At 45.2% G+C, this 25,000-nt stretch overlaps 1 protein-coding gene across 1 annotated transcript in view; it reads right to left on the minus strand.

Moving 5' to 3' along the window:
- The window catches only part of b4galnt4a (beta-1,4-N-acetyl-galactosaminyl transferase 4a), a gene marked incomplete at both ends in the record, with an annotated part of 195,052 nt that overhangs the window by 101,290 nt on the left and 68,762 nt on the right, over positions 1–25,000 (minus strand). The window contains 1 exon segment of the mRNA XM_084451320.1: positions 24,610–24,722. Within this exon segment, the coding sequence (XP_084307446.1) occupies positions 24,610–24,722 (113 nt within the window).

Genomic DNA, 25,000 nt, shown 5'->3' on the forward strand with positions numbered 1-25,000 from the left:
GACTTTGCATATCAACATTTTATGAAAGTTATGGGCCAATTGACAGTTCTGCCAAGAAATACAGTCAAGACTTATCTCTTATCCCTCTTATCCATGGTGTTTATAAAACCTACCCCTCCTACCCATGGTGTTTATAAACCCTACCCCTCCTACCCATGGTGTTTATAAAACCTACCCCTCCTACCCATGGTGTTTATAAACCCTACCCCTCCTACCCATGGTGTTTATAAAACCTACCCCTCTTATCCATGGTGTTTAGAAACTCTGGATCTTTTGGTGAAGAATTTGGGAAGTGTTCTAAGTATATCAAAGCCACATGGAAAGTAATTAATTAGTTAGAGATTTTATTAGAGGAAGGTCTACCTCAGAGCTACTGCAGTCTTTTCAAATGGTGAGATTTTTCGTTGATATTGGCTAAGAATTGGCTAACAAAATTCCTTGCTTGTTATGGAAATCCACTGGATTTTATTCAAGGATATTTTCCCAATATCTCTTCTTTTAAGCTCCCTGGTATCCAAGAAATAAGTGGCATTATTGATGAACTAAAAACATCTGCAGGTGGACCTGATGATATTCCTGGATTTCCTGTCAAACAGGTGAAGCAGTCAGTCGTGCCACCACTTGCTCCTTGTCTTTGAAAACAGGGTCTAAGTATTGACAACTTGTCAAGACTTAGATATACATCCTCCTAAATCTCTCACTTGCAGGGGTCAATGTTCAATCTGATTAAGGGGCACCAAATTATGGAAGGTTTTTTCCCATCTGGCAAAAAAACAGTTCCTGTATAAATGCTTTAAACGATATTTAAGAGATAATTTAACTGCTGCTTTGTAACTGCTTTTCACTACCTTTTAGTAGTATTCATGTCAATGTGAACCAATATATATAACTTAAGGACACATGCACACACATGCGCCGATAGACCATACATATATTTCCTTTAGGTACAAATCACTCACATTTTCTGTTTATATATACAAATATTTCATATTTTTTGATTATTATGATTAGTTGTTGTTGTTGTTTGTCAATCAATCTGCTATCACTTTTATTAGCTATAGTTATTTTCTGTTGTTATTTTTGTGTTCTTTATAACACTCAATTACTATTATCGTTATTATTATTATTGTTGTTGTTGTTGTCATTATTATTATTATGCTTGTCATCATTATTGTTATTATTATTATTATTATTATTGTTGTTGTTGCTGTTTTTATTTATGTGTTTATTTATTTTATCTTATTTAGGTGGGGGGTTCATATAAGCCCTTTGGGTATCCCTTCCGCACTGTTCTATCATGTGTTTTTGTTTTGTTTTAATGTTACTTCTGACTCCATCCTCTGCTTTCTCAACCCTTTATCTCTGCATCACCAGCCAGCTACATCAGATACACACACACTCACACACACACACACACGCACACCCACACGCACACACACTGAAATGCACACATACTGTACACTGAAACGCACACACACACACAGAAACTCTTCATGCCTCCATCTATCTCTCTGCAGTGCCAGGGCAAGGCAATCTAAAGATCTCCCCAGGACGCCACGCTTCCATTACACACCTCCTAGTGGCCGAAGACCTTCCTCTCCCCCTGCCTCCTGCTCCACACCACGCATGGGTCCCTCTGCTATCTGATACACCTTCTACTCCTCACTACCTCCGTGTTATGATGGCTGCTACTCAATACAGGAGACAAAAAGACTGTACAGTCTCACGTGCTGTTAGAACTACTCTGACCAAAAGCTCTTTTGTTCGAGACTTGCTAGTCGTGGTGTTGTGTTGGGTTCAGCTTCCCTGCGACTTCCTGTGGCAGGCAGGGCTTCCTGCTGCGCCGCCGCTAGCTCTGAGCTAGCGTGCCTCTCTGCTCTCTGTCTGCGTCTGTGTGTCTGTCTCCGTCCTTGGCCTTGTCTCTGTTTAATTTATTATGAGGATGTCTCAATTAAGAGCATCAAGGCTCTCTCTCTCTCTCTCTCTCTCTCTCTCTCTCTCTCTGAACTCCATCTTAGCATGCATGTGACTAAGAGGAAGATGGGAGGATAATGGTCCATGTAATAGCCCCATTATAAAGACCAATAACCCAGAGGGTGGAGCAGCAGGCAGGTGTGTGTGTGTGTGTGTGTGTACATGTGTGTGTGTGTGTGTGTGTGTGTGTGTGTTTGTGTGTGTGTGCGTACGTGTGTGTGTGCGTGTGCGTTGTGTGCGTGCGTGTGTGCGTGCATGTGTGTACATGTGTGCATTTGTGTGTGTTTGTGTGTGTGTATGTGTGTGTAAACTTCAAAGCAGTAGATTAGGTATTAAATAAAATGAGAAGAACTTTAATAATCCCAGGTGTACAGCATAGATGAGAGTACAGAATAGACATAATAGAGTACAAGAAATCTATTATAATATATATATAGAAGCTGCTCGTGTGAGGACACTCATCAGGACGACAGCGATGGGTGTCACATGATCACAAGTGCTGGAAACTGCTCCATTGGGGGGTTTCATTTGACAGAAATAGCAATCAAAGATGAAACGTATACAAGTAGCTGCAGTGCTACACAGACAGTCAGCCTATTGGCAGTCGGTGGTGGTTGTAGCCTAGCAGATTTTTGGGGAGGAAGGTTCCTAAGGCACATTAATCCAAGAGAGGCAGCCTGCAGCCACCAAGCCTGCACCGTCTCTCCCATCACTCTCTCTCTCTCTCTTTTTCCTTCTCTCTCTCCCTCTCCGTCTCTCTCTCTCTCTCTCTCCCTCTCTGCCTCTGTCTGTCTATCTCTCTCTCTTTCCTTCTCTCTCCCTCTCCGTCTCTGTCTCTCTCTCCCTCTCTCTCTCTCTCTCTCTCTCTCTATCTCTCTCCCACTCTGCCTCTGTATGTCTCTCTCTCTTTCCTTCTCTCTCTGCCTCTCTGTCTCTGTCTCTCTCTCTCTCTCTCTCTCTCTCTCTCTCTCTCTCTCGCACACATACTGTACCGCACACAGCTACACCCACCAACACACATTTACACACCACACACATAGAAAGCCAGGAACATACCAGTCACTCAAACAATAAATTTCAAAGGTTGCAAATAACATAGTGTCGCCCCCATCCGTCCGGTCGTAAATTGGAAAAGCCGATAAAGATTGTTTTTCGCCAGCAGGAACCATCTCAGAGGGGAATGAAATGGAACCATCTCAGAACCATATCTCTCTCTCTCTCTCTCTCTCTCTCTCTCTCTCTCTCTCTCTCTCTCTCTCTCTCTCTCGGAAGAAGATTGGGACACAGCCATGTCTGTCTGTCTGTCTGTCTGTCTATGACTGTCCGTATGTATGTATTCTGTACCTGGACTGGGAAACAGTTGATCTGCTAATGTATGGTATTAGTCAGAAGAGGTAGAGGAGCAGCGATAGGAGGAGTGAGGTAGAGAGGAGTAGGGTCAGGAGGAGGGAGGTACAGAGGAGCAGGGACATGAGGAGTGAGGTAGAGAGGAGTAGGGTCAGGAGGAGGGAGGTAGAGAAGAGCTGGGTCAGGAGGAGTGAGGTAGAGAGGAGCAGGGACATGAGGAGTGAGGTAGAGAGGAGTAGCGTCAGGAGGAGTGAGGTAGAGAGGAGCTGGGTCAGGAGGAGTGAGGTAGAGAGGAGCAGGGTCAGGAGGAGTGAGGTAGAGAGGAGTAGGGTCAGGAGGAGGGAGGTAGAGAGGAGCAGGGTCAGGAGGACTGAGGTAGAGAGGAGCTGGGTCAGGAGGAGTGAGGTAGAGAGGAGCAGGGTCAGGAGGAGTGAGGTAGAGAGGAGTAGGGACATGAGGAGTGAGGTAGAGAGGAGCAGGGTCCAGAGGAGTGAGGTAGAGAGGAGTAGAGTCAGGAGGAGTGAGGTAGAGAGGAGTAGGGTCAGGAGCAGTGAGGTAGAGAGGAGTAGGGTCAGGAGGAGTGAGGTAGAGAGGAGTAGGGACATGAGGAGTGAGGTAGAGAGGAGTAGGGTCAGGAGGAGTGAGGTAGAGAGGAGCAGGGTCAGGAGGAGTGAGGTAGAGAGGAGTAGGGGGTAGTCGAGTCGCTCTGGGCATGGCGGGGCTAACGAGGTTCGCTACCCGGAGGCACGGGCTCCGCCCCCCGCCGGAGAGGCTGGCTCCGCTCAGGAGCAGCTGCAGTCAATTAACAACCCAACGCACCTGTTGCCCGTTAGCGGAGTCACTTCAAGAGGACGCGGGAACAGTCGCTCGGGGCTCAGACGTTCCTATCCCTTCATAGGGGTCTGACCCAAGCCATAGCTCTAGTCCAGTGGTAATTTGGCTATAGTTAGCTACATTTCACGTGAGTGTTTTTTGCTGTGGACTAATCCGCCTGTGTTTCTTCGTTCACTCCGGAAGGTTCCGCCAGCGTCCTCGCGGCTCCCCGGCTCCGGCGCCGCGTCCCCTCGTCCCTTCGTCTCCGGCCTCCACGCCGCGTCTCTTCACCTCCGGGGCTCCCGTGCTGCCACCCCCTGCTCCCGGACTCAGCTCCGCGACCCTCCCCCTGGCTTTCCCTCGCCGTCTCCACGCCCCCCAACCGAACCGACCCGCGCCACCTTCCCTCCGCCGCTCGCCGCCGCTCTCCGCCTCCGCCAGCCCCCTCCAGCCCCTCCCCTCTAGGTCCTTGCACGCACATACACAACACCACACCTTACTGATACTCACACACACATACACACACACACACACGCTGCATCCACACACACTTCTGGTTTCTACATCCCATTTCTTGTACCACACGCTAGTAACGTCACGCTAGAACCACCCCGCTAGTTAGCTCCTCCCCGTTTAGCTGCGGCGCTCGGTTCCCCCTGTTTTCTCTTCCCCTGGTTACTTCATATCAAACGGCCGAGTGCCGAACATTTCCCGCCTCTCCCGTCCGTCTGTCTGCCTGTCTGCCTGTCTGCCTGCCTGCCTGCCTGCCTGCCTTCCTGCCTGCCTGCCTGTCTGTCTGTCTGTCTGTCTGTCTGTCTGTCTGTCTGTCTGTCTGCCTGTCTGTCTGTCTGTCTGTCTGCCTGTCTGTCTGTCAGGGGTTCTCGCTGCACGGGTCCAGGGTCCGGGTTTCGGAGCCCGACAGGAGTGAGGTAGAGAGGAGCTGGGCAGATCAATCATAGGCCAGGCTGAGACACACCGCCTGTCTCTCTGCATGAGATACACTATATTAGTGGGGGGGGCATATACCCATAGAGACAGACGGATTATGACATGATGGGCCCCTGGGCACAGACACGTAAAGGGCCCCCCCACCCATTTCATTTATCGCCGTTTTGAATTTGCCCGATGAGACGGCATCCAAATCCAATTTGAAGATAATTAGAGATATCTCACAATAAAAGCAGCTTTACCCAGCTCGTTTTTGACTCGAGAGACCTAGTGGGGAGGCGTTTTGGATTTCTCAACTATGGGCCCAAAACAGTTGAAGGGCTCATATTGCATGGAGTACTCAGCCCCTCTAAAGTAGGCCTACTGCAGATAAACACTCATTTAAAAAGTAACATGATAGTTTCTTTCTTGTGACTTGTTATTGACATGAATGACTAAGCCCTTTGACTATGCGACAAGAAAGGGCCCCCTGAGGTCTTGGGCCCCTGGGCCTGGGCCCAGTAGGCCCGTTTGGAAATATGTCTTTGCATAGAGATCCATTGTGTACTAAGCTGTGACGTTAGTAATGAGCACTAATATCTCTAGAGTGCATAGTCTGTCAAAAATGTTGATATGGACCGTTTATGATGATAACAGTATAAGAGGGATTATTATGCTGAATACCAAACAACTCATTTAATGCCTTTAATGCTTTTATTTCAAACCGACTTGATTACTGTAATGCACTTCTTACTGGCCTCCCGGGGAAAAACAACGAGGGACTGAAAACTCTGCAGCTCGACTATTAACCAGAACCAAGAGGAGAGAGCACATTAGTCCAGTCTTAGCTGCTCTGCACTGGCTCCCGGTAACATTTAGAGTTGATTTTAAGGTCCTCTTTCTTATATACAAAGCCCTTCGAGGACCAAGCTACATTGCTATCTCCCTTGTCCCTTGTTGTGCCTTCAAGAACACTGTGAACATCTGCTGCTGGTTGATTGTAGGTTCCCGGCAACAGTCGGAAGACGATCGGGGATACAGCCGTTGTCAGTAAGGCCCCAAAAAGACATTAACATAGCTTTTTAACTAGCGGTACAGGATTTAAGCTATTTTTTTGCACTTTAAATGTTCTATTTCACTTGATTTCATTATTAATAACTTTATTTAAAAAAAATGTTTTAACTGTGTAGTTATATTACAGCGAAGGGAATTACGGTCTGCCTTGGCACAAATGGCAACAGTTGTCTCCTCAATATCTAGGTTACGACAGTAATTTCTACATACACACCCAAAAAAGTACACAAACAATAATACCCACCAGCCTACACACAACCATATCCCCTGTTATTATGAACATACACAAACACACACACACACACACACACACACAGCTGTAGCTAAATATTTTGTAAATTAATATAGCTATTATGAAACACAATGTATATTAGGTAAAGCTGATAGAGTTCTGGTAGAGCTGATCTGTGCTGAGAGGCAGACCCAGTCTTATGAACTGCACGGGGGGTTAATTTAGCCTGATAGGGCATTTTAATACGAAGTTACGATCATAACGTGGAGAGCCTCCAGCCAGCTGCACTTAAAAGGTTTTGTAAACAATTGACTTAAGAAAATGAATAAATGCCACAAGCCAAGGAGAGCAGACAGTGACTCAACAGGGGAAACTGGCACTGCAATCAGTGCGCTTATAAGATACAGTATGACTGATGCAACCATCCCCTTAAACCGTCAACAGGAAATACGACCAGCCTAAAGATCAGACTACCACATCAGCTCGCAGTCATTTAAAGAAATCAATCACACGCCGGTAGCATAATGTTTTGAATAGAGCGCTAGGCTGTGTAGCCTACTTCAAGTCCATTATTTACCTCGCACACATTGAGGGCGGTGACATGCTGATTACACGATTAGCCGCAGGTTTGGTACGTCCAGCGTAAAACAAAGAGGCTGTTTACTCACATCTGACCCTCTATGTCTAGTGTTATGTGGACCCCTCTGCATGTCATTTGTTGTAAAGCATTTGGAGATAGATTTTTGTATGAAAGGTGTTGTACAAATAAATAAATATAATAATAATGTATTTTTTGTAATAAATAAATACATATCCTATTTATATATGATTCATTATTAATATATGTATTTAGTGTAATAAATACATATATTATTATTATTCATATTATTATAGTTCTTGTTGTTATTCTTATTACTTATTCTTATTCATATTCTTATTATTATTAAACTGAGTGCCTTGCTCAAGGGCACAGAGGTAGGCTCGGTAGGTAGTAGTGCTTTATTGATCACAGGGGGGATTGCACTGTTACAGCATCAGAAAGCAGTAGTAACACAGACTACAATGCAAATTCACAAGAGAAACAAAATATACATGAAGGAGAGAGGGAGAAGGAGTAAGAGATATCCATCCCTCTTATAAAGGATTGTTATGAAGCACTAGGCTTACTGGTGAATGTATCCCTATTTCTCCCACAAGAGCGAGGCTTTCTATAAGAGCGTCTTGAGCGCTAGCACCTATAGAGGGCTAATCCCCGTAAGTGAGGCGCGAAGGCAAGAAAGAGAAATGAAACCGCCATCCGCCCCAGAATCTCGAGATGTGCTGTAGAGAACACTGAGATCCTCTCTGATTCAGGCAAACGGCAATGATGAAAGCAGGAAGTGTTCCCACGGGAACCCCGGAGAACGCGCGGCTCCTCGATGTGTGCGCAGGAAAATAAAAGAGAAACATGAAAACGTGGGGAGAAATGCAGGAGCAACATCCACGCTGAGATTTAATTTCTAACATCAATTATTCATGGCATTCAAGTGATACCCACGTTGTTAGGAAGCAATCTCCCTTTTGTCTTTGTAGTAACTGTTTCAAGCTGCTGAGATTAGGTTCCAGCGAGAGAGAGGGCGAGAGAGAGAGATACAGAGAGAGAGAGATACAAAGAGAAAGAGAGAAACAGATTTGTGATATTTTTTCAGGTTATCATCCCTCCTTCGCTGGTGGGGCCTTTGTGAAGAAGAACAGTGGAAGGATGGAAGGATGTCTCTGTTTTCTTGCTTCTCCGTCTTTATCAAGCAGTAACAACAGCAGCACCTGCTCCCGTGTTGTCAAATCCTACCGAGTCCTCCCACAGGGGGAATAGATCAGATGGAAGGAGAAATTTGACTGATGTCATCACTTAAACAGTTTAAAGCCCTGGTTTTGCACATTCCTGCTTCTGTTTGTAGCTGCTTTTAATGACTGACTGACTACTGATTATGTTCTAAAGTTTTGTATTTTATATTCTTTATCTGTACTGGTTTATTGTGTTTAATTTTAAATTATATTGTTATTTGTGATGACATCTTATTGTTTAACATTGTTTTTATTGTTGCTGCTTGTTTTGTAATCTAGGCTACATTGAAAATGAGGGCCTGCCCCTCAGTTGTATTCCCGAGAAAATTATGAATGAATGAATGAATGAATGAATGAATGAATGAATGAATGAAACACGCTCACGCACCGCTACGCTGCAAGGTACCACGCCCCCTCACTCTCTCTGACCTAAAACCCAAACGGCACCACACACCGTAACAGGTAAACAACAACAACAGTGACAGCTGACAATCACTCAGGGGCCACGTGACAGGAAGACAAGTCCAGCCTTCGCACAGCAAGGATAAGACAAGAACACGTCTCAGCTTAAGCTAAACCCGGCTAGCAATTGTTTGTTCAAAGAATGTTCTAATAATGTGAGAACATTGACAGAATGTTTTGGGGACGTTAGCCGATGTTGTGGGAACATTCCTTGCCAGCTGGGAAGGCAGCGCCGGTTTAATTGGGTTTAAGCGTGTTGATGATGGCAGAAGAAAAGGGTTTTTGAAGCCACCAGATTCTTAAAAGGCACCCTAAAAGGTTTAAGATGTGGCTAGTGAAGTGAAAGCTGTTGGGGCTGCTACCCGGATCTACAGTAGCTGCTGTATGAATAATCCATTTGTATTCTCTATGCTTTGCATATCCTCATTAATAGAGCGTCTCATTGGTTTTCCTTATTGAGAGTGTCAATGAGAATCAGTGGAAGAGTCTAGGGTGATGTCATTGAGAATCAACTCAAGCAGCTCATGTAGGCTATTAACGTTATAATTGCCGTCCGCTGCCCATGCCAACGGCTAAATCAATGAGAACAGCCCGAAGACTTTTGAAGATTCTCATGGTCTTCTGCCCCCCTCCTGTGTGAGAACCCTACTGTACGCTGACCGGCTGATTTTGGCTGATGTCCGACACCGATTGTGGTCAAATCTAGGCAGTCGGCCAAAAAGTGAGTCCCACCTCTCCCGTTCGAATCCAAAATCAGACGAGTAATTATCGCTGGGCAGGTCCCCGCTGGGTTCAGGCCCGCGGACCTGTCGGTGTGAAACGGGCAGAACACTTCTTCTCCCGGGACGCAGCTACAGCGGGTCAATCCCAGACTCCTCCTGGACTGTGAGACATGCTAGACTGTAAAATATGTCACCCTGTTAACTTAGAAACATATACCGCATTAATCTGACTTAATTTTTGATGCCATTGAGAGCCCATTGTAAAGCACTTTGAGTGGCGCTAAGGTGGAAAAGCGCTATATAAGTGCAGTCCATTTTACCATAACACTTCTTACAGAGGATGGAACATGGAACAGTGGATGGAGCTTCTCAGAAGAGATGACTGGACAGAAATTCCTGGTTGCTAGATCCTTCCTATTGGACAGTATTAGCTGAGTGGAGGCGTGCCAAGACAACTGAATAGAGCAGAGAAGGCCATCTTCAATGAGACAGAAGTTCAAAGGCAATCTTGGTGTTTGACCACACTTCCAAGGAACTTAAAAAGAAGAAAGGATCATTCCATAGAGATGTATTTTGGGAGCCACATTTTACTGTATGTGGTTCCCAACAATACATCTCTATGGAATGATCCTTTCTTCTTTTTAAGTTTAATTCCTTTAATAAGTTTAATTTCCTTGAACTGATTTCCTTTAATAAGTTTTATTTGAGCCTCACTGGGTTTCCCGGTGTAGGAGAAGTTCTGAATAGAACTTAGTGAATAAATGACGTCTCTGGTGTCTCTTTCCTTGCTACAGTATGTTCCCTCATTCCCACATCAAACTGAGCTTCTTCCATGCGACCGTGGAGTCTGTCCTCCTATAGGGCTGTGAAACTTGGACCCTGAAGCCCACCCTGCAGAAGTCTCTGGATGGGTGCTACACCAGAATGCTGCGTGTGGTGCTAAATGTCAACCAGAACGAGCATGTTACCAACAAGCATCTGTATGGGGGGCTACCAAAGCTGAGTAAGAAAGTGGCATCCAGGAGGAGGAAACTTGCTGGCCACTGCAACAGACACCATGAACTCCAAGCCAGCAAGCTGGTGCTCTGGGAGCCGACACACGGGCACCGATTAAGAGGACGTCCCACACCAACATACGTGGATGTACTGAGGAGGGACGCAGGAGTGGAGAGTTCTGCGGAACTGGCTGGATGTATGGACGACCGAGAGGATTGGAGACTTCGCTGTCAAGCCCGTCTGAGGACGACCTAATGATTCCCTGCTGTCAAACCGCGTCTTGTTGTGGAATTTACATCCAAACACCTTAAACCTTTGTTCCTCTCTCTCCTTTTGTAATTCACCACCTCCCCCAAATATTCACATAGCTGTGCTAACCTACAGAATGGCCTCCAGGAGGCAATACACTTTGAATCTGTCTACAACAGAATAACCATCCTTTGTCATCCTTTGTCCCCAATTGCCGCCTTTTTCTCATGTCACATGTCTGTACTCTTGGCCACGCCTGCCATTTCATATGACGTACAATGGAGTAGCCAATCACATCCTGGAAGCACCGTACCTGTGTTTTGATTGCATATAAGGCGCAACAAGACCCAGGGCCGGGACTTGTCTGGATAAACCACTCTTGTTGCGTTGTCCAGAAAGTCCTTGCGCTCGTATGTTTTCACAATAAACCAGACTTAACCTTTTGAGCGAATCTTGGCAAATCCTTTTATGACTAGATCAGTTAAATTCCATTACAGTCTCCACCCCCATGCTGTGGTGAGTCCTCCTCCGGTCGCACCACCGACCACTGCCCGCCCAACCAATCGTTGACCTTGTCGCCGTAGAACCACAACGTGGGGTTAATTGTTAACAGCGCCGGATCAGCAGAGACGGACAGTTCTGTCAGGGGAGAGAGGGCAGGGAGACGGGGTAGGAGGTTGGACTCACAGGTGTGATGCGAAGCCCATGCGTTACCTGCTGGCTGCTAGGGTAAATTCAGTCGGCTGGGGTCGGGGTTCGAGGATTTGGTTACGCCCACATGCCCAAATAAGGCCAGGGAAGAATGGCCCGTGTTGTGGATCGAATCTCAGGACGATGGGGATGACACACGGCTTGAACCAGGTTCGACCACGCCTCTTTTAAAAAAAATCTTAAGTACTGGGTTTGGCTCTGCTAAAGCCCGTTCTAAAATCCAGTGCAAAAAGTGCTTTAGCAAAGCCAAACAGCGGTCTACAAAGACATTGTTTTCACTGAGGAGCTAATTCCCTAAACCCTCTCAATTTATCATAATAATATAGATATTTGAATGCTTAAGACCGTGAGGAGGAGGAGGAGGAGGAGGTGGAGGAGGAAGAGGAGGAGGAAGGGAGGTCTGAAGGAAAGGAGTGGAGGGGACAAGGATAGCTCATCTCATCTCTGATGTGCACGGGGGGGTGCATTGTTACAGCATCAAAAAACAACAAAGTGACAGACAGCAAAACTGATTTACAAAAGAAACAAAATAAACACGAAGGAGAGAAGACGGGGAGTACTACACTAAATGGTAAATGGACTGCACTTATATAGCGCTTTTCCACCTTAGCGGCACTCAAAGCGCTTTACAATGGCCTCTCATTCACCCATTCATACACCAATGGCGGTAGCTGCCATGCAAGGTCCTAACCTGCTCAGTGGGAGCAATTTGGGGTTAGGTGTCTTACTCAAGGACACTTCGACATGTGGACAGTCGGAGCTGGGATTCGAACCACTGACCCCTCCATCATTGAACGACCCACTCTACCAACTGAGCTACAGCCGACCCGACACTAGGAGAAGTTGACACTCGGAGAAAAGTAGGAAGGGTTGGACCTCCCCCAGCCCTCTCATCTCTGATGTGTAGAGTATTTGTAACGCGGAGGCTAAAGCAGAGTACCTGTGGAGTAGTGGAACTCACTCCCCTACTATAAAGGATGTGCCAACGACCCTGCCGAGCGGGATGTCTCTCTTGGCGTAGCCGTTAGCACATCCGACTTGCAGGCGCAAGGTTGCGGGTTCGCGTCCCGCCCAGGACAATCCCTCGACATGAGTCAAAAGAACGAGTGACACAGAGAGAACGAGCGAAATGAAGTCCCTCACACATGCACATATGTGCAGGCGTGTGTGTGTATAAACAGGATTGAGCGTGCTGTAGGTCAGCAGACACCACAGGGGTCATGGCTAACCCGAAGAGGTCAGGGCCCTAGAACAGGCAGGAAGAGGAAACAGTCTTTGGCTGTATAGCGGGTCACAATGGACCACAGAGAGCCACCAGCGAGCGAGGTCAGATCAATCACAGTCAACCTCCAACACGCACACATGTACACACAACCTGTACAGCTGGCACCGGCACCAGTAGCACTCTCTCTATATGAGAACACAGTATGAAGGTCGCCGAGTTCACAGCAAGAGCCTTTAGCGCTTCAGCTTATACGTGTCGCTTCGGCCGCACACCTTAACAATAACGTGACAGGAGGCGTGGAGGAACAGCTGCGCCCACGGCCACTGAGCTACTGAACCACGCCTCGCCGTCACAGACCCCGTCAGGGCGGTGTTTCGATGGCGCCCGGCCGACCCACATGCGGAAAGTCACACTAAACGACCAGCCGGTGAGCTCACACACCCCGGGGCCGAGCGAGAGGTGGAGACCCGCCGCCAAATGCCTCATGGGAGATCCAACTCTGCTCGCCCGGGCAGCCAATCACCTGGCGGGGAAACAGACCTCCGACTCGGCAAACGTGAAGACAATACTCCCGTTTGATACGATCGTCTGACAAGTGCTACTCAACTCAACTCAACTCAAACTTTATTTATAAAGCACATTTAAAACTAAAATCGACCAAAGTGCTGTACAGGTAAGTGAAAAATAAATTACAACAAAGACACAATCATCCACGCAAACACAACAATACCCATAAATACAACAATACACACACTAGCCTGGGAGTCATGCTCAACTAGAATTGAAGGCCAGGGAGAAAAAGTGGGTCTTCAATAAAGATTTTAAAACATTGAGGGTCTGGGTAGATCTGATGTAGAGGGACAAGCTGTTCCAGAACCTAGGGGCAGCCGCCGCAAAGGCTCGGTCATCTCTGGACTTTAGCCTAATCTTTGGCATGTCCAGTAGCAGCTGGTCAGCCGACCTTAAGGCTCTGGCTGGACTGTGGCGATGCCAGAGTGCTAGGCACCGAGAAGCCCGTCGGTCTTACGAGGCGGAGTCCTTAGCTGATTCAGAAAGCTTAGGGGGGCGGCGGTGGCGCAGGAGTTAGAGCGAGTCGTCGTAGGGTCGGCAGTTTGAATCCTGCCTCCTCCTGTCCACATGTCGAAGTGTCCTTGGGCAAAACACTGAACCTCAAATTGCTCGCAATGAGCAGGCTGGCACCTTGCATGGCAGCTGCCGCCATTGCTGTGTGAACGTGTGTGAATGGTTGAATGAGAGGCCAGTGTGAATGCAAGTGCAGTCCATTTACCACTTCCTCTTCAGTCGTGTAAACTACGGCGATAGGATTGTTCGGGTATATTGAATATCTCTCAACGCACCTGCTTTGAAAGTAATTGGCCGACGGTAAAGTGTGTGACCATACTTTTATATACTAGCCGGCCTTCTACTGTCCATCACTCCGGGGCGAGGGGGACGCAGAAGCCCTGCCCCCCTCCCCTGTAAAGCGTCTGCGAGGCCTTGGCCGCCGTATTTACAGGCCAGGGGAACCAATCAGAGGTTAGCAACGAGGCCCGAACGCTCTGGCTTTACAAGGAGCCGTAACCCCGCCAACGTGATTAAACTTTTCCGTCGGACGGCGGGCAGGCGGTAAATCAAACCGCCGGCACTTCCCTCGCCGTGACCTTATTTAGCGGCGCTCGGCGTGGCGTGGCCAGGCCGTTACCGGCCACCGCCCCTCCTCCATCCTCCGAGCAAGATGGCGTCCAGACGGTGAGGCAACGCCTGAAACCGTCGGCCGGCTCGCTGGGAGACGCGCTCCCGTAACCTTCACGCCGGAGCACGCATTCACTTTCCCAATCTCTTCGTCTGTCTCGTTATCTTCCTCTCCCTCCCCCTCTCTCTCCCCCTAGAAACACACAGCCACACACACACACACACACACACACACAAACGGACATACAGCCACACACACGCACGCACACACACACACACACACACACACAAACGGACATACAGCCACACGCACGCACACACACACACACACACACACACACACACACACACAAACGGACATACAGCCACACGCACACACACACACATTCACACACAAACACACACACACACACACACACACACAGAAACGGACATACAGCCACACTCGTACACACAGCCATACGCAAACACATCAACACACACGCGCACGCCCACGGCCACATACACCTGTTCTCGGTGGTTAGCCTCTGTCACCTTCACCACTCAGCTCAGGGCTCGGGCTGATTATTCAAATGGGGGGGGGGGTAGTTAAACGGGGAGGGCAGTAGTCAAACAGAGAGGGGGGGGGTCGTCCTCTTCATCCTCCAACCTTTCACGTACCCCCCCCCCCCCGCCCCCGCATCCTTCCTCCGATCCGTCCTCCTCCTCATCAAGTATGGGAGCCGAGGAAGTCGCCCCCTGGGAGCCATCTGCCACTGTCAGAGGGAGAGCACCGTCATCCATATTCATAGCACATTACACACACACACACGCACACACACACGCACACACACACGCACGCAGAGAGAAGGAGACAGAAACAGGCTGGGAGACACATACAGAAACGCACACCAACACACATGGATACAGATATAAAAATACTCACACAGGCACACACACACACACACACACCCCTAGGCCACCTGGAGGCTTCTGTGTGAGGGGTGAAGGGTCAGGGGGACTGTGATGTCACTATGGAGGGGCTCTGAAGACTCCACAACTACAGAGCAGACCCACAAACAAACACACACAGACAGACACACACACACACATACAAAAACACATGGTCTGATCACGTCTATCGACACCCTCATACTGTACTCCTCTGAAGGTACAGTAACTAGTTTAGTCAAACAGTACTCATGCTAAGTGAGTAGAAGGTGCTACAGTACACAACTGATCCATGACTCACTTTCAGTTGTATATTAATTGATTCATTTTTAGTCCTTTCATTTTGTTTCTTTTCTCCCCTGTTACTTTTGTTTTTTCTTCTTATTTTGTCGTTTTCCTATTTATGTGTTTGGAGTGTTTTCTCATAGAAATGTGCTTCAAGCGTTTTTTCATAGGAATGTGCTTTGAGCGTTTTCTTATTGACGTGTCTTATTGAGCGTGCTCAGCTTTGTATCCGTGTGTCTTTTCCCGCCTTTTGTTTTCCTAGTGTCTTGTGTTTTTATTTGAGTTTGTTTTCTGTTTTTGTCTTGGCTTGTTCACATTGATATTCTCCATTTTGATTATTGTTCTTGATGGAAGTGGAACTGTGTATATTGTTGTTCTTCCCCCCAGGAATGTTCTTATTATGTGCTAAATAAATAAACTAAACTAAACTAAGGAGTTTTACTGTAAAAGCCTAATGGTGTTCTACTGTATGTCTTTTGGTCTTAGAATGGATGAAGCATTCAGAGAAAAATTATGTTCACTGAGGAGTGTGCTTGTTTTTGAAACACAAACACGCATGAAGACACGCGTGCGCTCTCTCTCTCTCTCTCTCCCTCTCTATCTCTCTCTCTCTCTCTCTCTTTCACACACACACACACACACACACACACACACACACACACACACACACACACACACACACAGGGTTCATGTTTGCTAGAACAAAGAGCCGGTGAATGGCTTGGTTAATAATAGATGGGGGTAAGAGATGTATCTGCTGCACAAACCAACCCACACCAACATTCACAAAGGAGAGAACATGCAGTAGTGCCTGCAACAGGTGCTTTCTTAATGGACTTCTCCACATCTATAAATCATTGGTATTGTTACTATGGTTCACATACCACAGCTAATGTTCACTAAGCCTGCCAGCTGTTTGTTCTATGATGAGTCCTCCAGGACAATACACAAATTAGGGAAATGTACACCATTACTTCATTACTTACAGTAGATTGGCTAAAACACTTTAATTACCTATCAAGGTTTGTACCAGTATTGTTTACAGTAGGTAAGGAAGGTAAAACTACCACGCACTCTCTCATTCTGGTCTCCTTGACTGGCACAGCGAGAGAGAGAGAGAGAGAGAGAGAGAGAGAAAGAGAGAGAGAGAATATTGCAGAATTAAAAATGGAGGCACAGAAAAACCTGTCTCCCTGCAGAGCAGAGGCTGAGCTGTAACTGCCCCCTCAGTGAACCTGAAACAGAGCTGCACTTCCTTACCAAAAGTATAACCAAATTAAATAAACAAATTTCGAAAAATTTGAATACGTAACAAAAGGTTATCTGAACCTATCAGATGAGGGAAAACAGCCTATCCTACCAGGGGAGAAGGACGTTAGCAGCAGTCTATGTTGCTGCCGGCCATAGACTGAGGGACAGTCAGTGACAGTCAGCTGACACGTCATTGTCCTTATATCTGACATCATTTGTTTTCTTCTGTATTTTTTATACTTTTATTTATTTACTGTGTGTTGCTGTTGCTGCTATATCGACAACATATCATTTGTTTTGTCTTGTAGCAGCCTATGTTTCTTAATGCTGCTTTTCAATGTCCAAACGCTGCTTTGGCAACATGTACAGTGTTACGTCATGCCGATAAAGTCAATCAGTCAAAAACAATTGGATTCAGAGAGAGAGAGAGAGAGAGAGAGAGAGAGAAGAACAGAATACTGGTCCAGTTTCAGAGTAGCTCTCTTCAACTCCATCCTCCTTATCACTTCAAGCACATTTCCTGAATCCTCCAGTTAAATAGACTTTGTGATGAGGACACAATTTTATGAAGAGCGAAACGTAATGTTCTCCTCTTTGTAGGTCCCAAAGGCCTCTTCCTGTTTTCTCTGCTCTAGACAGCTAGTAAATGACACAATCTCCATTTGGGATTAAGAAACTACAGGCATGTTCCACAGTTAATTGACAGCATCCAAACCAGCACTGATCTGATATGAATGGCACACTGGTACGCAGAGATGTAGTATATCAACAGAGTCTATTGAAATGTCAGTTGGTGAATACTATTTGCTCTAGAAAAACTAGAAAAAACACCCAGGTGGTGAAGTAAGCGGTGAGCAATCTCTACTGCCCTCTGCTGGTGTGTAGTCTGGGGACATTAACTTTGCATTTTCAATAAGGTTTAAGGCGTGTCTAGCGCAAGGTTGGATCTGCCGGATCCAGTTCTGGAGTAGGCAGGCTCTAGCGCGAGATAGATTATATATCTAAGCTGTGACATTTATACTTCTTGAAACCAATCATGCTTTCCTAATGTCTGCCCTCTAGGCCTGGCGTTGCAACGGTATTGGCGACTCCTGATTGGTCTAAATCTCATGCTATGGACGGACGGCCACATGTCAGGGTTAGGGACACGTGTCACGTACAGTCAGTGGCGTTGCGCAATTTTTAGGGCCATGGGGCCCCTCCCACAGAGTGACATGGGATAGACATCGCGGCCACTTAATGCTTAAAAAAAAAGGTTTATTGTTGCAGACATCATTGACAAATACAAACAAGTGGCTCTGTATTAAGCTATTATAACAGGAAGGTATTGTAGAACATTCGTTATAGCCTATCATTTGAGTTCACACAACGGAATGGTTCACACAACATATCAAAGAAAAGTCGTCTACAAAAAAACAAAATATATCCTGTAGGCTACAGAGGCTGCAGTCAAGAGCTGCTTTCTACATGTGTTGTAGTCAGCTTATTATTTTATACGAGTGCGTCTCCTGGCATTCTTCTGCGCAAAGTCCTGTAGGCTACAACACTCTTTAGATCTAGACTGCGCGCGCGTCGTCTCTCAATACTAAGGATTGATAACCCTGACAGTCTCTCTTGCGCCATTGTGCTCCTCAAATATGTCTTTATTAATTTAAGTTTTGAGAAAGATCTCTCGGCACTGGCAATAGTCTCAGGTATTGTTAAAAACAGTTTCAGTGCTGTGGCAACATCGGGGATACTTGGCAAATTGGACTGATTTTGAATGAGCAGGGTTTTTGCAAGGTATTTGATTGTTCCACGCTCAATTTCCTTTATAGTAGGCCTTGGAGTATTAAGGTGGGACAGGATCTGGAAAGGAAACTCTATACTGGGCTGCTAAAGCACTAGCGGACTCAGACAGATCCATGTCTGTTGCACGCAAAAGTTCACAGGCCTCTAGCCACTGTAAGAACAAACCATAATTCCAATGTAGTCCGTAGCCTACTACCTACTGATTATAGCCTACTGTGATCTGTGCTGATACTATATGGATAATAAAACGTTCTATTATTCTACCTGTCTGGAAGCGTGAGGCATGGCTAGCTGGCTCGGCTGTACCGGGGCTGTGTCTGTCTGTCTGCCTAGACTCGGAGCTGACCGGGGGGTTGCTAGCGGTGGCCGGGCCTGGTGGGGAGCTAGCTGGCTGGGCTGTAACGGGGCTGGGGGCCTGGCTGGGTTGTCTGTCCGCTGCCTGCCTGAAGTCGGAGCTGACCGGGGGGATGCTAGCGGTGGCCGGACCGGTAGAGTCTACCTTTGCTTCCTGTTGGAACAGTGATGTTATTTTTGGTAGCTTTGCCCTCTCCTGTTCGGCCTTCGCTCTCGTTTTGTTTATCTGAGCACCGCTTGGGTATTTGCGCTTCCAATGAGCATTCCATTCTTCCAAAAGGCCTTCCGCCCTATCACAGGTGAGCAAATAATTATTAGAATGATACACTTGACGGGGTGCCTTGCAACATATAAGGGAAGGGGGCCCGCCCTCTGCGTCCTGTTCTCATCACGACTTTGGAAATCTAAGAGGCGATAAAATGTAAAGAACAAAAATCTAGTAGGGCCTCCTAAACTCCGTGGCTCCCCTGCTATACGACAGGAGGCCTAAAGTATATATATGAATGAATGAATGAATGAATGAATGAATGAATGAATGAATGAATGAATGAATGAATGAATGAATGAATGAATGAAAGGATATCTTTAAGTGTCTTGCCATCCAATGGCCTGTACCATATGGGATTTAAGACTTTACAATAAAATATACTCCTCAAAAATAGTTTGTAAACGTTATTTCGGTCGATTATTTCTCCCCTTTAATTATACCAATTGGTATTGTATTTTCTATGGTTGGAAAGGCCGATTAGTCACCTTTACAACGAGGTACAACTTGTAAGGATTGTGCATTTGTGGAATGAGCAACACAGCTAGAGTGAATACCAACAGAAGAATAGCTGTGTTGCTCGTTCCAGTCAGGGTAAAAATTACTTCTGGATGACATTACAATGAGAAGACAAGGGGTTGGGGTCACAGAGAGGTTTAGAGAGTGTGTGTGTGTGTGTGTGTGTGTGTGTGTGTGTGTGTGTGTGTGTGTGTGCGTTTGCGTGTGCGTGTGTGTGTGTGTTCGGAAAGGGGGGCTAAGTGCCTTGGTAAGCTGGTTATCTTTACAACCAGGGTGGGATGGAAAGCGCAGCCCCAATGATCTATGTCCTGGGAACTTTACAGCACAGGCCTGGGACGTGGAGGGTCCATCTATGTGGAGGCTGTAAGTTTTTTATTACGTCCAGATTTATGGACAGGAAAGGGGGAGTTTCACATCTTCTGGTGAAATTGTGAGACACAGATTGCACTGGGCGCTCTCTCAACTGACCAGCCTTGCTGTTGCTTGACAATAAGTCACACTCAAGTGTTTGTATCTGTCCTTGGATGAATAAATTCTGGTACTGTAACTGTTAACCGATATTGAACGAGAAATTCTACAACATTCCACAAATGCACAATCCTTACAAGTTGTACCTCGTTGTAAAGGTGACTAATCAGGCTTTCCAACCATAGAAAATACAATACCAACTGGTATTATTAAAGGGGAGAAATAATAACGCTTGCAAACAATTTTTTATAGAAGAGTTTATATATTACTTCAGTAACAGAAAGCTTCCAGTATCATTGACATCTCAAAAGAAAATAACAATTAAAGCTGCTACGCAGCGATGAGGCGGGGCCAGGCCATTTACGACAAGTTTAGGAGCAAAAAGCGAGAGAATAGGAGGACAACAAGAAAGTTGACATTCCAATGTTCTTTTTGTACATTTGTATCGTATCGTAAAACATTTGTAAAACATTTTGATGCATTGTAAGGTCGATTTTGATAATTCAACAATCTGGTCAATGAGTTTGTGAATTACAGTGTTAATTGATTGAAAAATGTGGGATAGGATATGTTTATTAATTTTTACAGGTTTTGTTTGCTTTTCTTCATAATTGAACATTAACTTCAGCAGCTGTGTACTCAGTCAGTTGCCAATCAATCGATTTAGTCATTGTAATCCTCGGCGGGGGTTGGGTAGGGTTGCCAAAAGTGATGTCTCCAATTCGTGGAGCTTGCGTTGGATTGTGGGTAACGCAGTTTTCTCTGTATGAAGTGTTGGTTTCAGAGGACAGAATTAAACATATTTTTAAAAATTAAATTTTTGAGATAAAATTCTGAAAAAAATCACACTACATCTTGGATATGTGGCCAATGTTGTCACTTTTTATAAGGATGATCAGACATTGATTTGGCGAGAATTAATAGGAACTGTATACAGAACTGTTAACAGTAAAACTTTTTGCTGTGGGCTCAATTTTTCATATTTCAAAAATCTGTGAGGATCGTTTGGTAAGGACAGTCTGAAGATACAGTATCAATTTTTGTGTCAATTGAACAAAAAATGTGGGAGGATATAGGTTTGATAGGTTTTACAGTTTATCAAAAAATCAGAGTGATGGACTTCAAAATTCCTGCAAGGTCAGAGCATATGAAAGTTTAGTCTCACTTGGGACTACATTGACATGGTGGTTTTACAGTGATAGCACCTATGGCTGATTTGTTATGATTTTTTAAAGTTTTAAACTTTAGACTGTTGCTGTAGCGCCACCTTCAGCTTTATTGACCTACAATGCAGGTTGAGGACTTTGGGTATAGTACTGGAGCTATGTGCAAAGTTTGGTGATTTTTTGTGCAGAAGTCAGACTTCAGTGGAAGATGGAGAATAATAATAATAATAATAATAATAATAATAATAATAATAATAATAATAATAATAATAATATAGGCAAATACAGGAAGCTACGCTGCCTGGCCCCTAATAACAGAAAAACAAAAACAGAGTAATAAGCAAACAAAGGCATTAGTTGACCCAGTACAGTACATGTAAGATACAGTATCCCCAACCCTCTATCTGGACATTTCCCTTTTTCTCACACCCCATGCGTTCTCCAGGTAATTTGATAACTTAAAGGTCTCTTTTTCAAACAACCAATGTAATCTATGTGAGTCCTCCATATTTATCATGTCCATCTCTATATTTATACCATTAAACATATCACTGATTTAACAGTAGAAAGGACAATAAAAAACAAAATGATGCTCTTCTTCTATGAGCTTAATCAATCAATCAATCAAAGCTTTATTTGTATAGCGCATTTAATACCCAGAGGCAACACAATGCGCTTTACAGAGAACAAGGGAGGTGGGCATATGACCCACCCCTACATATTCCAGAGGGAAGCAAAAAAACAGTAAGATCACACATTGGATAAACTCAGTTCTTCTCTTCCAGCCCAACATACCCACAGCCCAGACCCCGTCTCAGTGTGAAGTAGCAGTATGTCTCCTCTGATCGGAGCACAGTCATCTCTTTCTCTTTGATAAATTAAACAGTACATAGTTTTGGGTTCAGTGCTCATATTGATCTCACGGTACGAAGCTTATGTTTACTCAATATCTCTTCTATCCATATTTGACCGTAGGGCACACCCTCTCCATCAGTGTAGCTACATCAATTTTCTCAGCATTCCTAAATACTTTTATTTTTAATTTAATTTAATAATTTAATCCATATTGACAGAGCATGTCTCTCATTTCAAATATCCAGGATCCATTCTGTTGTCCATCACATTCAAATCTTCTTTTGGTCAGCCTAGTACCATTCATCTGGCGTATTGTAACATGTTCCATAACCTGGCCGTACAGATCGCCCCCCAAAGCTCATCGGGCCCTCAGCCCTTATTATCTCCTGTCACAGCTGGGATCGCTGCATATTTATGAACACACAAAAAATACTGAAGGGCCCCGGTAATTGACTTGATCAGGCCCAAGGTATTTTACCAGTTCCCCAGCGTTTCACAAATAAACCAGGTAAAACACGAGAAAGCATTGGAGCTTTAGAGCTTCATTGGGCAGATTTTCTACACCTACAGCCTAATTCAGCCTTAGTAATGGAGATCTTCTAGGCTCATCTCAAAATGGAGGTCTACATTGCTGGCATATAGGCAATGATCTATGTCCTGGGAACTTTACAGCACACGCCTGGGACGTGGAGGGTCCCTTAGTAATGGAGATCTTCTAGGCTCATCTCAAAATGGAGGTCAGCTGCCAGCTGCCATTTCAGAAAAGTTGTGGATTAGAGGTATGAATCGTTTTTAAAATGCAATACCTGACCTCTTTGATATCCTCTTATATTTTCTGTATGTTTTATTAAATATATGTTGACACTTTTTACAATTTTTCAGGAGGTCAATTTTATCAAGCCTAGTAACTTTATATTCAGAAACAGATATTCTGCATTGTGCTTGGACTGGCATAGGACTTGTAATTCTTTATTCCAACATGGTTTTCTTAGATATCTAGTGTTCTTCCTCAGCTTAGAGTTGTGACTGCTTATCTTATCTTTACTTACTTCTTCAAGAATTAATTTACAAAATGTCTGCACAGCTTCTCTCTGGAGCACACGCTGCTGCCTCTACCAGTTCACTTGTGGTGATCACCTCAAAAGAAATACAAGACTGCAAACAGTCATGTGGTACCAGTATGTAACCGCTGCTCCTCCCTTGGATGATACTGAGGTAGAATGACCATTTAGGGGGCGTATTCTTCCATTCACAATACACATTTAGTTCTATCTAAGGAGTTCTATCAGTGATGCTTTTTGATGCTTTCATCTAGTGGGAGTATTGGAGCTTAATCACCTTCTTTTAGGTAATCATCTAGAGACCCACCCTACTGTTAAAGTCCCCACAGACGTAGATAGCATCATAAATATAGGTGACTATACTGTGCATGGGTACCATCTCTCCCCCATAGTGACATTTCAGGTGGTATGTAACATATAAAATATATATTTTGTTAGTTATTTGTATATTGTGTCTTACCTAGTTATCCTCTATGTATTATGTATTCTTATTCTGCATATTTTATCTATCTATCTATCTATCTATCTATCTATCTATCTATCTATCTATCTATCTACAGTATCTATCTATCTATCAACATCACAAAACTGTAATCCGATTTTAAATGTGAAAACTGGAGACCTAGAATCCCAGTTTGACAGTCCATTAAATTTACTTTATATGCATTCATCAGACCATAAAGAACACAAAATCCTACCCCTCCCGAACCCTTTGGGGCTTTTCCATTCTTTATTCTATTATTACCAAACCACATATATCCTTCTAACGCAGCAGGGTGGAGAACCCCTGGCAGGATGGAGTATTAATCTGATGGTACACACTACATAATAAACAGTTACAGTACGCTGTTTGATGATCATTCAGATCTGAACCGGGATCGCTGTAGTTTGACAAGTTTTTGCACATTCAGATGAACAGCAAACTTCATCTGAGGCTCAGTAAGAGAGGGAGAGAGAGAGAGAGAGGGAGAAGGGAAGTGAAAAATGAGAGAGAAAGGGGGAACAGAAAGAAAGAAAGAAAGAAAGAAAGAAAGAAAGAAAGAAAGAAAGAAAGAAAGAAAGAAAGAAAGAAAGACAGGAAGAGACTTGCCGTGTGGCACATTGTCCGAATACCTAGCAGATTCCTAACACCATTTTGTCCGGGAGCAATGACGAGAAATGGAGGGAGGTAGCGAGTGACAGAATGAGACAATAAGACAAAGAAAGAGAATGAAAAGAGAAGAGTGCTAGGGAGACAGACATGAAGATAAATAAAGGGAAAGAGAGAGAGGGAGAGACTGAGAGGGAGAGAGAGAGAGGGAGAGAGAGAGAGAGAGAGGGAGAGAGAGAGAAAGAGAGAGGGAGAGAGAGAGAGAGAGGAGAGAGAGACAGAGAGAGAGAGAGAGAGAGGAGAGAGAGAGAGAGAGGTTAACTGACCGCAGCCTCATCCTCACGGCTGTCGCTGGTGTCCTCGTTCTTGCGATGGTTGGCAGAGGAGCGTGCGTCCCTCTTCCGGCTGGCGTCTGTGCCCTCTGTCTGCCTCTCCCCATCTGCAGGGCAAACACGCAGGCACCAGAGTCAGCGTGGGGCCATCAGCACCATCAGCACCATTAGCACCATCAGCAGCAGCAGCATCGTCAATGGCATTATCAACAATACAAAACGCTGTCATAAACACTACTGAAGATCACTGCGACCAGAATGTAGTTGCTGTATCATCATCATCATCATCATCATCATCATCATCATCACCACTTACAATCACCAAAGTCTCTTCCTCATTAAGCATGTGCAGTAGTGGTATGAAAAAAGAGGAATTGTTAGGAGA

This window comes from Borostomias antarcticus (genome assembly GCF_949987555.1).
Source record: "Borostomias antarcticus genome assembly, chromosome: 16".
Taxonomy (NCBI): domain Eukaryota; kingdom Metazoa; phylum Chordata; class Actinopteri; order Stomiiformes; family Stomiidae; genus Borostomias; species Borostomias antarcticus.